The sequence below is a fragment of the Chiloscyllium punctatum genome, chromosome 11 (assembly GCF_047496795.1).
Source record: "Chiloscyllium punctatum isolate Juve2018m chromosome 11, sChiPun1.3, whole genome shotgun sequence".
NCBI classification, from domain to species: Eukaryota; Metazoa; Chordata; class Chondrichthyes; order Orectolobiformes; family Hemiscylliidae; genus Chiloscyllium; species Chiloscyllium punctatum.
Genome location: NC_092749.1, coordinates 35,007,601 through 35,020,289, shown reverse-complemented (window position 1 = coordinate 35,020,289; position 12,689 = coordinate 35,007,601). Strand labels below are relative to the sequence as shown.

The 12,689-nt window shown below is 41.1% G+C and overlaps 1 protein-coding gene across 1 annotated transcript in view; it reads left to right on the top strand.

The window, feature by feature from the left end:
* Positions 1-12,329, top strand: part of LOC140482887 (tetratricopeptide repeat protein 7A-like) — a 361,467-nt gene extending 349,138 nt beyond the window's left edge. Inside the window, exon 20 of the mRNA XM_072580610.1 lies at positions 11,595-12,329. Coding sequence (XP_072436711.1) covers positions 11,595-11,816 — 222 coding nt within the window. The 3' untranslated portion in view covers positions 11,817-12,329. The remainder of the gene's footprint in view (positions 1-11,594) is intronic.
* Positions 12,330-12,689: the final 360 nt, after the last annotated feature.

Here is a 12,689-nt window from a genome sequence, read left to right as displayed (position 1 = left end):
AAGGGCATTTTGTAACAAATATGAACAAAAACAGGAATTGCTGGGTAAGCTCAGCAGGTCTGTCAGCATCTGTGGAGAAGAATCAGAGTTCACATTTTGGGTCCAAGATGTTAACTCTGATTTCTGTCCATCGATGCCGCCAGACCTGAGTTTTCCTGGCAATTTATTTTTTTTTGTTTCTGATTTCCAGCATCAGCCATTTGTTTTTATTTTGTAACACTTTTACTAGAATGTATTCTGTTCTTTATTTTTATACTTATTCCAGAGAGTTTGAGAATAAAATCAGGTAGTTATACAGCAGCAATCTGAGTGACTATTCAGATGTGACACCCCTAACATGTCGTGGTCATTACCTCCATTAGACATGACCCAGATTGAGAATGAAACAAGGACGGGAACTATGTTTAGGCCGTGTTAGAATAGTGACAGGCAGCCTGGGTGTTACAACAGCATTAAAACTAATTACTTTGAAATAGAATCAATGCTTACCATCCTCGAAGAGATGGCCAATATACTTCTTGTCCTGAAATAAGAACAGTAAGAGACACTCAACAGGCCTGGCAGCATCTGTGAAGAAATAGGGAACTTTCAAAGGGAAGGGAAGGGGTGAGAACAGAAGGGCAGGAAATTGAGTAAGTGTAATCAAAGGAGCTGTGAGAGTTGGCGAGCTTATAATGAAGACAGTGTTTAATACTGGACTTCTAAAATTGGGTGAGAGAACGTGAACTTGGTTGATTTTAGTATAAAGTCAGAAGACGCACAACTCCAGGTTGTAATCCAACATGTTCGTTTAAAATAACAAGGTTTTGGAGCACTGCTCCTTCATCACCAGTCCAACACCAGTATCTCCACTTCATGGTTTAGTATACCAACTGTAACACAGCACAGTGTGAGCTAACTGAACACAGCACAGTGTGATATTTTAGAACATTCTGATATGATGAAAACTGAAAGAACTGTGGACGCTGTAAATCAGAAGTTGCTGGAAAAGCTCAGCAAGTCTGGCAGCACCTGTGAAGAGAAAGTAATGATAACATTTAAGATGTGATGACCCTTCATCAGAACTGATGTAGCTAGGAAAATGTCAGTTTATATGCAGAAGATATGCAGAGGAAGGGGTAAGGAGTAAACAATAGGTAGGGATAGAGCCCAAAGAGAGAGAACAGTTGGACAGATAAAGGATCGGATCATGATCTGGTTGGAAGGGTGAATAGCTGTTAATGGAGACTGTTAGAGGCTAACAAAATGTAGTATGTAATGGCAGGAGACAGTGAGGTCTGCAGATCAAAGTTGAGTGTATGTTGCTGGAAAAGCACAGCAGGTCAGGAAGCATCTGAGGAGCAGGAAAATCAACGCTTCGGGCCGGAGCCGTTCGTCAGGAATGACAGTCATTCCTGATGAAGGGCTCCGGCCTGAAACGTTGATTTTCCTCCTGCTCGGATGCTGCCTGACCTGCTGTGCTTTTCCAGCAACACACTCTCAAGTAGGTAATGGCAGACTATGTGATAACAAGGCCTGGTGTGTTAGGGGAGAAAGTGAGGACTGCAGATGCTGGAGATCAGAGCTGAAAATGTGTTGCTGGAAAAGCGCAGCAGGGCAGGTGGCATCCAAGGAACAGGAGAATCGACGTTTCGGGTGGAGCTGCCTGACCTGCTGTGCTTTTCCAACAAAACATTTTCAGCTCTGGTGTGTTAGGGGGCTAGGACATTGGGAGAGTTCAGGCCCTAAAATTATTGAACTCGATATTGAATCTGAAGGGCTGCGGGGTCCTCAAGCAGAAAATGAGATGTTGTTCTTCCAGCATGCGCTGAGCTTCTCTGGAGCACTGCAGCAAGCTTGAGACATAGATGTTGGGCAGGGAACAGGGTGATGTGTTAATATCCGTTTGGAGGTGGTGAAAATGTCGGCGGAGGATGTGGTTTATGTGAAGGTTGATAGGGCGGAAGGTAAGCACCAGGGTGTTCTGTCCTTGTTATGGTTGGAGGGGTGGGGTTTGAGGGCGGAGGGGCGGGATGTGGATGAAATGCGTTGGAGGGCATCTTTAGCCACTGGGAAGGGAAATTGCGCATTCTAAAGAAGGAGGCCATCTGGTGTGTTCTATGGTGTAACTGGTCCTCCTGGGAGCAGATACAGCGGAGGCAGAGGAATTGGGAAACCAAACAGACCACACCACCAGGGATATTTTATCCCTCCCCACCCATTTCCGCTTTCCGCAAAGGCCGTTCCCTCCATGACTACCTGGTCAGGTCCACGCCCCCCCCAACAACCCACCCTCTCCTGGCACCTTCCCCTGCCACCACAGGAATTGCAAAACCTGCGCTCACACCTCCTCCCTCACCTCCATCCAAGGCCCCAGAGGAGCCTTCCACATCCATCAAAGTTTTACCTGCAACATCCACCAATATCATTTATTGTATCCGCTGCTCCCGATACGGTCTCCTCTACATTGGGGAGACTGGACGCCTCGGAGCAGAGCGCTTTAGGGAACATCTCCGGGACACCTGCACCAATCAACCCTACCGCCCAACACTTCAACTCCCCATCCCACTCTGCCGAGGACATGCAGGCCCTGGGCCTCCTCCACTGCCGCTCCCTCACCACCCAACGCCTGGAGGAAGAACGCCTCATCTTCCACCTCAGAACATTGCAACCCCATGGCATCAATGTGGATTTCACCAGTTTCCTCATTTCCCCTTCTCCCACCTCACCCCTGCTCCAACCTTCCAGCTTAGCACCACCCTTATCACCTGTCCTACCAGCCTATCTTCCATTCCACCTATCCACTCCACCCTCCTCTCTGACCTATCACCTCCATCCCCACCCCCATTCACCTATTGTACTCTATGCTACTTTCTACCCCCCCCCACCACCTCCCATTTATCTCTCTACTCTGCAGGCACCCTGCCTCTATTCCTGATTAAGGGCTTTTGCCCGATACATCGATTTTCTTGCTCCTGGGATGCTGCCTGACCTGCTGTGCTTTTCCAGCACCACTCTAATCTAGACTCTCCCACTTTAACACACCATGTGTTCCCTGGCCAATATGTCTGTCTCAGGCTTGCTGCAGTGCTCCAGCAAAGCTGGAGGAATAATACTCATTTTCCATTTGGGGATCCTGCAGCCCTCTGAATTCAATATCGAGTTCAATAATTTTAGGGCCTGAACTCCCCCATGTCCTAACCCCCAACCCAACACACCAGACTTTGTTATTTGATGAAGGGCTTTTGCACGAAACGTCGATTTTCCTGCTCCTCAGATGCTGCCTAACCTGCTGTGCTTTTCCAGCACCACTCTAATCTAGCCCCTCATTATCACACAGTCTACCATTAAATACTGCCTATTGCTAGCCACTAACAGTCCTCATCAACAGCTATTTGCCCTCGCAGTCAGGTCGTTATCCACTCCTTTGTCTGTCCTTCTCTCTCTTTGGGTTCTGTCCACCCTATTGTTTACTCCTTACCCCTCCCCCACCCTATCTTCTGCACATAAACCGACATTTTCCTAGCTACATCAGTTCTGAGGAAGGATCACCAGATCCGAAACATTAACTCTGATTTCTTTTCACAGATGCTCTCAGACCTGCTGAGCTTTTCCAGCAACTTCTGCTTTTGATTTTGATATGATGGCCTGATATTGGCAGGGAAATTGGATTTGCATTTGATCTAATGTATTTTCCTGAAATCATGAGTATTGAATTTGAATAATCAGTCTGTGGGTAAAATATAATAAAAAGATAATTTTCCAATCACATTTTGTAATGTGGCTTGGGGAATGTATTTATTGCAGGCTACTGCTGCCTTTGTAATTCAATTTTATAATTATTTGCAAAGCATTTTTTATAATGAATTATACATACAAAGCATTGTCTCAGTACTTATTGTGAAGATTGGACCTTGGACCCTCTCATCAAGCTTGTGTTGCTGAAACAATCCCTCTTTTTCTTCTCTCTGCCACCCATAGTTAGCTTGAATCGTCGTTTGGGAATTAGTATGTTATTCCTTTCTCCGAACTTATGTCCATGAAATTTGACTTTGTTTCCACTACTGCTTCAAGTCACAATTTTTAGCATTCTAGGCATTTGCCAGTATCCCCTGCTCTGTTCCTGCTTGCCTCAGTGTATCTTCTCTGTACAAGAAGTATCCCTGATCTTAATGCAATATCAGAAAGAAATCCTTAGCACAAGCAGCTATCATGCAGGACAAGCAATATAAAGGCAAAGTACTGGGATGTTGGAAATCCAAGATCTGAACAAATTTAGAAGTTTACCAGATTCTGTGGAAAACATACTTCACAGATGCTGCCAGACCTGAGTGTCTCTTACTGTTCTTATTTCAGGACAAGAAGTATATTGGCCATCTCTTTGAGGATGGTAAGCATTGATTCTATTTCAAAGTAATTAGTTTTAATGCTGTTGTAACACCCAGGCTGCCTGTCACTATTCTAACACGGCCTAAACATAGTTCCCGTCCTTGTTTCATTCTCAATCTGGGTCATGTCTAATGGAGGTAATGACCACTACACGTAAGGGGTGTCACATCTGAATAATAACTCAAATTGCTGCTGTACTGCTATCTGATTTTATTCTCAAACTCTCTGGAATAAGTATAAAAATAAAGAGAATACATTACAGTGTAATTGTCACAAAATGCCTTGCTCTATTTGGGAGCCATTTATGGTCCAGTTAGTCATATACAGATGCTACACAGATTTGGGTTGATAAAGTCAAACAGAAGAGGCTCAGCGCTTCTGGCAGGAGGCTTTGGGAGAGCAACCATCTACAGGCCCTCTTAGTAAGTAGCACTATTGTTTATCCAATTGAACCACAGAATCAGAAGGAAAATGACTCAATAGAAAATGCATTTGTCAGCTGGAAAAGAAGCAAAAAAAAAGACAGGTTTGAAAAATAAAGCTCTCATTCTAAACAACAGCAACTTACTGTTAATCTTGTAAAATGAAAGCCCAAGAACCTGATGAATAGTTAAAAGCTGATTTGCATTTAAAATATGAGGGAAGCTTTGCAGCCAAATGCAAGATCGAGGTGCAGTTATAAGCCAAGTTCAGGCTCCTATTGTCTCCCTGGAACTGTGTTTATTTACGTATTGGGAGAAAGACAAACTAATTTAAAGACACCACTGGGGTTGATTTGAGAATATAAAGAAACGAGCAATTGTTGTTTGCATTGACTATCCACCCAACAGTATCCCTTCAGAACTGCAAAGAAGATATACCCAGTTGACCCCTGTTGCTGTCTTTCAGTTAATCTGGAAGCATTCTCTAAAATGTTTAACCTGTTATTTTCTTTTGGACTCTGATTGACCTGCGTGGATATTTTCAGCATTTCCATTCATGTCCTTAGTTTTTTTTAAATTTCCTTGTCTGGTGTCCTACAATCCGAGCAGAAAGGTAGATAACTGGTTAACTTGCGTGGAGTGCTACAAAACTCTCAAATCACTCATTTCAAAGAATGTCAGTGACTTCCTTTCATGTATGGTTTTGAAAATGCTTTGTTCAGTTCAGTAGGCTTCTAACGTAAGATCCTGCGTTTCTCAAAAGACCCCACTGTTTCTCATGTTCCAACCATTGTTTGTTTATTGGGTATGACGTACCATTATTTGTAGTCTGGGTGGGGGGGCTGAGTTGGCTAGAATACTGCATTCCTGTGCTTCCAAAGTTCAACTCCCACCCTTGGCCCCTGTTCAGATTTGACTGTGCTTGAATGGTTTGAGGTTTAACTGACTCTAAACTGAGAGGCCATTGTGATAGTTGCAAGCAAGAGGGAAGAGGGAAAGACAGGGCAAGAATTTAAACCATGTAATGATATCAATTTTACCTGTGTTGCCTGAACTGAATGTTTGAACTTTGAATGTTTCTGCAACCTTTTCTTTCAACAACACACCAGCAACTTGAAGCTCAGCTGTAGTTACCATAGCATTTTGGAATAGTTAGTACTAAATAAAGACAGGACTATTAGCTACAATTTTAAACATATTTGTAGATTACATCCAAAGCAGAACCTCTACCCTGGAGTAATCAAAAAAATTCCATCTAGATTGAGCAAATAAAATTTAAATTGATATAACCTAGTCTGCCAATTGAGCTAACAGTCTATTGATCCAAAAAGCAATGACTGCAATACAGGGGTTTAATAGATCAGTCAGGCCTTCTGTTGTTTGACTGGAGTGGTAGATTACCCTCTTACACATGAGGCATTGGTTTAAACCCATTCCTGACTGATATGATTAAATTCTCCTGTAGTTTTGTATTTGGTTATGTAGTTACTGCATGAGACGAATATAAGAAATCACAAAATAGATAGTACCAGGTTTAGGTTCATTGTATACTTTTTGACTCTGATCTCCAGCATCTGCAGTCCTCTCTTTCTACTTCCCCAGTTTGGCAGTGTAGACAAACCACAAGATTTTTTTTCTCTTTTGGGGAATGGAAAATGCTACTAGAGCAGTAAAATGTACTATTACAAGGTTTTAAACTGAAATTGAATTAATTTGAGAGCAAATTAAAAATAGTTAACCCTGAATCTTGCATGACGGTCAATGTTGATACTAGTTGCTGGAAGCAAAAGGTCGGACAGCTTAAAACTCTTTTATGCTTGCAAACATCTTAAAGATTGTACTGTAAGTGCCATTAGATTGAGTAAAGTGCCATGTCACCTACTCTTGATATAATCTGAAACAGAGACAGAAATTTGATAGCAAGTATAGCACAGTTCTAAGGTTAACTGCTGGGAATGTTGTATAACAAAAAAGTCTGTCTTTTGAAAGGCAAATTTCAGTCAACCTTACTTTATGATCATCACTGGACAAGAGCAGGTCAAAGTAGCATGGGTCACATGTACTGGAAAATCAGCTTACAGAGGAGTATTGTGAACTGGCCCACCTTAATTTTAGATATTCAATTATATCAACTGATTTTCAGTCAGAATGAAATGCATCTTAAACTAAATTAAATCTAAACTAAGTGGGAAAAATCGCAAAATGAATAAGTTAAACAAGAAACAAAATAAATGTATTTCCAAGTTTTCAGGTGACACTAAGTTGGGAGACTCAGTAAGTCATGTGGATGGGAAATGGAAATCACAAAGGGATGTAGAAAGACCAAGTAAATGTGCACAACTATGACAAATAGAGTTTGAAATGTGGATCTCTGAGGTCATTCACTATGAGTCTGAAAGCAATAAATCCAAATATTTTCTTTGTAACAAGAAATGAGCAACTGTGGAGGAGGGAAAGAATTCACTGATTTGTCCCAGTACACACAGCATTTAAGTCTAGTGTATGACTTCAAAAAGGCAAATGAAATGTAAGCCTTTATCTCAAGGTGGTTGGAATGGAGGTGTGAAAATGGTGCTTCAGATGTACAGTTGTATTTGTTAGACTCTATGTGGAATATTCAGTCCTGGACCCCAAACCTTCAGATAGATATGTTGGCCTTGGAGGAAGTATAGTACAAATCAACTTAATGGGTTAACTTACAAGGACACATATTCATTAGAGTTCAGTAAATTGAGAAATGATTTAATCACAATACTTACAATGTTAAATGGTAACATAGGTGCCCCCACAGTACCCTTGCTCCCAGGATTTTGACCCAGTAGTGGTGTATTTATTAATCAAGATTGTGGTGCATGTCCCCATGCACCTACTGTCTTCATTCCAGAAAGCTTGAGAGTTCATGGATTTTTTTAAATTCACTATAGTGGTGAAGGCATCTTTGGTTGGGCCAGCATTTAGTTATCCTTGGGAGATGGCAGTGAGCTGCTTTCTTGAACCACTGCAGTCCATGTTCTGTAGGAAGATCAACCATATCATTAGGAAGGGAATTCCAGGATTTTGGCCCAATGATATTGAAGGAACAATAATATATTTCCAAGTTAGGGTGATGAGTGGCTTGGAGGGGAATTTGCAGGGAGGTGATTAAGTTGATTTTCGGTGAGGTAATATGGTCTGGACCCAGAAATTAACGTAACAACAAGGACCTGATCCTGGAATTAAAATCCTGCCCATAACTTTAGTATGGGCCTCTGGATGACTAATCCAGTTATATAACAACTGTGCTATACTGTGCTACCATTCCAATCATTGAACTGAAGGCAGAACAGTTCAAGAGGCTGAATGCTTAATCCTATTCCTATAGTCCTTTGAGAGGCTAGTCAGCAGGATAGAGAAGAATTGTAATAGATGATAAATAATCAGATATTGCAAATAAGTAAATAATAAAGGCTAGAAATGGAGTTAAACACACAGATGTTACTTGCAACATGATAAATTGCCAAGCTTACAGCTTGATCAAATGTAAAGGAGAATAATGGGTCAGTAAATTTTATTACATTAGTTGGTTAATGAAATCTCCTAGCCTGGTAGAAAGAAAGGATAAATGGGGGATGTTAAGAAAACTCACTTATAAAGGGAGAGAGTTACATAAAACCCAACTTTGCTTCAACTGTGAAAGGTTGAAGGTTTGAAATTACAGTGGTGAATTACTTCTCTGTAGAGTCAGATTATGCATGTCCAAATAGAGTGACTCATTCCTGCTGTATTTCGGAAATGTACGCATACCACTGTAGGCTGCTATTTTGAAGCTAAGAATTTTGGACTGAATCCATTACCCAGACGTCTTTGTGGCTTCTTAGAGTGAGAGAGTTTCATTTGTGAGAGGTCTTGACTTTTCTGTGGGTGCGGCTGGTAAGTCCAGCATTTACTGACCATTCCTATTTGCCTTTGAACATATGGTGAAATACTTTCTTAAAACATAAGCTGTATGATAAAGTTACTCTTGTGCACTGTTTGATCAGGAATTGCAGGGTTTTGTTGATAAAGAAATGACAATGCCTTTTGAAGTCTGGATGGTCTGTGACATTACCATGTCCCTACATAGGCAATAGAGGTTTCAGGTTTGCAAGGTGCATCGAAGAAACCCTGCCCAGTTGCTCCAGTGTATTTTAAATATGGTACACATTGTAGCCATGGTCAAGGTAGAGGGAGTGAATGTTTAACTTGTTACTGGGATGGTGATCAAGCTGTTGCTTTGTGCTAAGTGATGTTGAATTCTTAAATGTTATTGGAGCAGCATTCATCCAGGCAAATGGAGAGTATTTCATGATTTCCATCATGTTCCTGGTTGTGCCTGTAGATGTTGGAAAAGCTTGGAAAGTCAAGGAGCAAATTATTCACCATTGAATTTCCTGCCTCTGACCTGTTCTTTGACCACAGTATTTATATGGCTCATGCAGTTAAGTTTCTAATCAATGGTGACCCCTCAATCTCATCACAGGTTGATGGATGATGAATGCTGAGGGACGTGGTTAGATTTTCTCCTGTTAGAAACGATCATTGAATGATACTTGTTATGGTTAACATTACTTGCTATGTATCGGCCTGAACCCTGATGTTGTTCATGTCTTACTGCATATGGACATGGATTGTTTCATTGTCTGGACTTGCAAATAGAACTGATCACTGTGCAATAATAGGAGAATTGAACATAGAAAATAGGAAATTGAGTGGTCTTTCAGCCCCTCCTACTGCCCTGTCAGTCAACTAGAGCTGATATTCTACCTCAGTGCCATTTTCCTGTACTGTCCCAACATTCCCTGATATTTTTAATATCAGAAATCTAGAATGGACACCAACTTTCAAAACATTTAAACTTGAGATGATTAACCTTTAACAGATCGCAACTATCTTCCTTTGTGTTAGGTATGTCTCCAGTCGCTGCCATTTTTCTCCTGATCCCTGTTGAAAAGTTTTACACTCTGTCAGTTGTTACTGGAAGTCAGGTCTTTTGTCCATATATGGGTGAACACTGTATCATTGTCAACATCTTCCATCACTTTGCAGATGACTGAAGTAGTCTTGCTACCTTACAATATCTCAAGTGTGTAAAGGCCATTTTTCCCCCTGTATTTTTAATTGTGGCCTAAAATAAGAAAATAACTGCTTTAAAAACTAAGGATTGCTGATTATTTTGCAAGCAAGTGACCTGATACCTAGTGCAAGCATTGTTTACACAGCTGCTTGTTCAATGTAGATTGCAGACAAACTTGAACTGAAGTCATGTGGACAGATGCAGTTTTAGATGCTACAAGTAACTGTTTGGTCTGTTGATGAGTTCATCTATAATTGATGACAAAGGCCTTTGCATGGTAACAACTATGAGGTTGGTGTCAGAGAGCCGAACAGCTTGGAGCTGTGAACAAAATACAGAAAAATCACCAGGTCTCCTCAAACTCAGGAGCTACCTCTGTTCTCTGCAATAAAACGTGAAGGCTGTAGTAAGCTGTTTATCTTTCCTTCAGCTGTTGTTGAAAGCTGTGGCTTTTACTTGATAAGTCAGAGGCACTTTATAAGTGAACCAGACACTCCGAATTCCTGCAAACCAATGAAAACTTCCAATAAAGGAAGATTGAGAAGCAGCATTCTGACCAGCACAAGAATCAGAAGAATGATCTCAGGGACCACTAAATTATGAGAGAGAGTAACTTTATTTGTCATTCTATCATATACAGCGGGTACAATAAAAATGAGACAGCGTTCCTCCAGGACCAAGGTGCTATATGAACACACAGACTGCACGAGAGTACAGTCAGGGCAGCATAAAGTGCAAAACATGCAAGACAGCATAGTAATTCCTGACAAGACCAAGACAAGACCTTGGCTCAGTATGGACAAATTACAATATAACAATGCATGATCATTAATAAAACATTGTTTTAGCTGCAATTCAGAAAGTCATCTGAAAATTGCAAATGGGATAGAGTGTGATCGTACAGTGTTAAGGAGTCTTCCCAATCTTTAGTTCCATCCATAACACCCATATGTTTTCCTTCTGTCTGTGTCTGTGTGTAAGGGAGTTTATATGGGGATTAGAATTTTACTTACACAATTTTACATTGGTAAATAACTATCTGTATCTTGAGCCTGATTGCTTGTAATAAACAATAATCGTTAAGTATAGAAACCTGGTCCATGTTTTCTGTCAGCCAGGGTTTGAAAATCTAAAATTCTGTGTACCTTTAACTTTTTTTAACAACTCCAGGAACAGTGAGGGCTTGAACTCCAGCTGCCCCAGTGAGGCATGACAGGTGCAAACCCGCTACTTCGGGGCAGAATTCTCTCTCACCATCTTCTCAACTCAGCTAAAAATGGAAATGGGTGGTCCTAGGTCAAGATTTTAAGATTTTAATCCCCCTGCACCCAAATCCTTAGTTCTGATTAAAATCCCCATCTCCCTTCCCAAGAATCTGTCAGTGAAACATCCCATCGTATTTTTTTAAGGAAGACCATGGATATTTGCTGTTGTCCTGTCTGCCATGGTCCACCAAACACACAGCTTTTATCAACTTGCTCTTTGTGGGAGCTGGTGTGCACAAATAGCTGCTCTATTGGCCTACATGTTTCAAGCCTTCAAACGTAATTTATTAACAGTAGAGTGATATGAAACGTCCTGAGGACATGAAAGATGCTCCGTTAATGCAAGTATTTTCTTTGACAAATTCGTGCTTTTCATTTTGCTGTGCCTTATAACTTATGTTAATTCTCTGCATAACGCTCTGATCTTTGTGTTTTATTCTTTTATAGGGAAGGGCACTGCACAAAATGGGCCGGAATAGTTTGGGAGAGAAGTTTCTGAGAGATGCTGTTCAGGCTCAGGCAACATCCCACGAGGCCTGGAACAGTTTGGGGGAGGTGCTACAAGACCAAGGGAAAAATGAAGATGCTGCAGAATATTTCCTTACCGCATTAGAGCTGGAAGCCAGCAGTCCCATTGTTCCATTTGCTGTCATACCGAGAGAGCTTTGAGATCAATCATGTGGGTCAAATTGTATGTTTTCCAAAGATTTAATTTGTTGACTCATTGAGCAGAAATCAGTTGCAAAATATCCAGGACAATCAATTCAGACTCCTTTTAACCAGTTTCCTATTCGCTGCAAGTTCATAATGGCCTCCGTCATGTCCTGCCAGCTCCTACTAGAATCGGACAGAGTTTTTCCATTCACAGCAATTCTTATGAGACACATTATGAGACATTTGTGGAGCCAGTACCTTACACGGAATAGTATCCAGAGCGGGGCATCATTATTCCACAGCAGATGTAGTGGCATCTTTCCAGAATAGCCTGAGATTGTTTACTGCATGAAGGAGCTGAGATGGATTGCCCTCAAATGGCATGTACATTGCAGTATTACTGTTCTTATTCCCTTCTCCCTGCACTGGAGATCAGCCTTTCATTGAGAGAGTTATCAGGGACCCTCATGCCGCATGATGTAATCACTATTAATAATTTTGGCTAAATCACTGCAGGTTAACTCAGAATTCTCCATTGAATTTGTCAATTTATTTAAGATCCTCAGGAATTTTTAATTTAGAAAATGTGTATTTTCTACATGAACAGTTTCATGAGACATAGAATTTACTACTGTAATATTGACATATGTCTATTTGTCTGATCATTATTTAAGTGTGTAGTTCACATTGCTGAGCCTTTTGGTCAACTCTGCAGTACTTCAGCAATGACTTGCCCTTATTAGATAATTCAATCATCTTTTATTTTACAACAGCCATTGTTCAATATCTTGCAGTGTTTGTAACAAGGTTAGCCAGATGGGCATCATGGAATATGTGCTCCCTGATTGGACCAGATTAACAGCCCCAATCAGGGAGTCTTGGCTGACA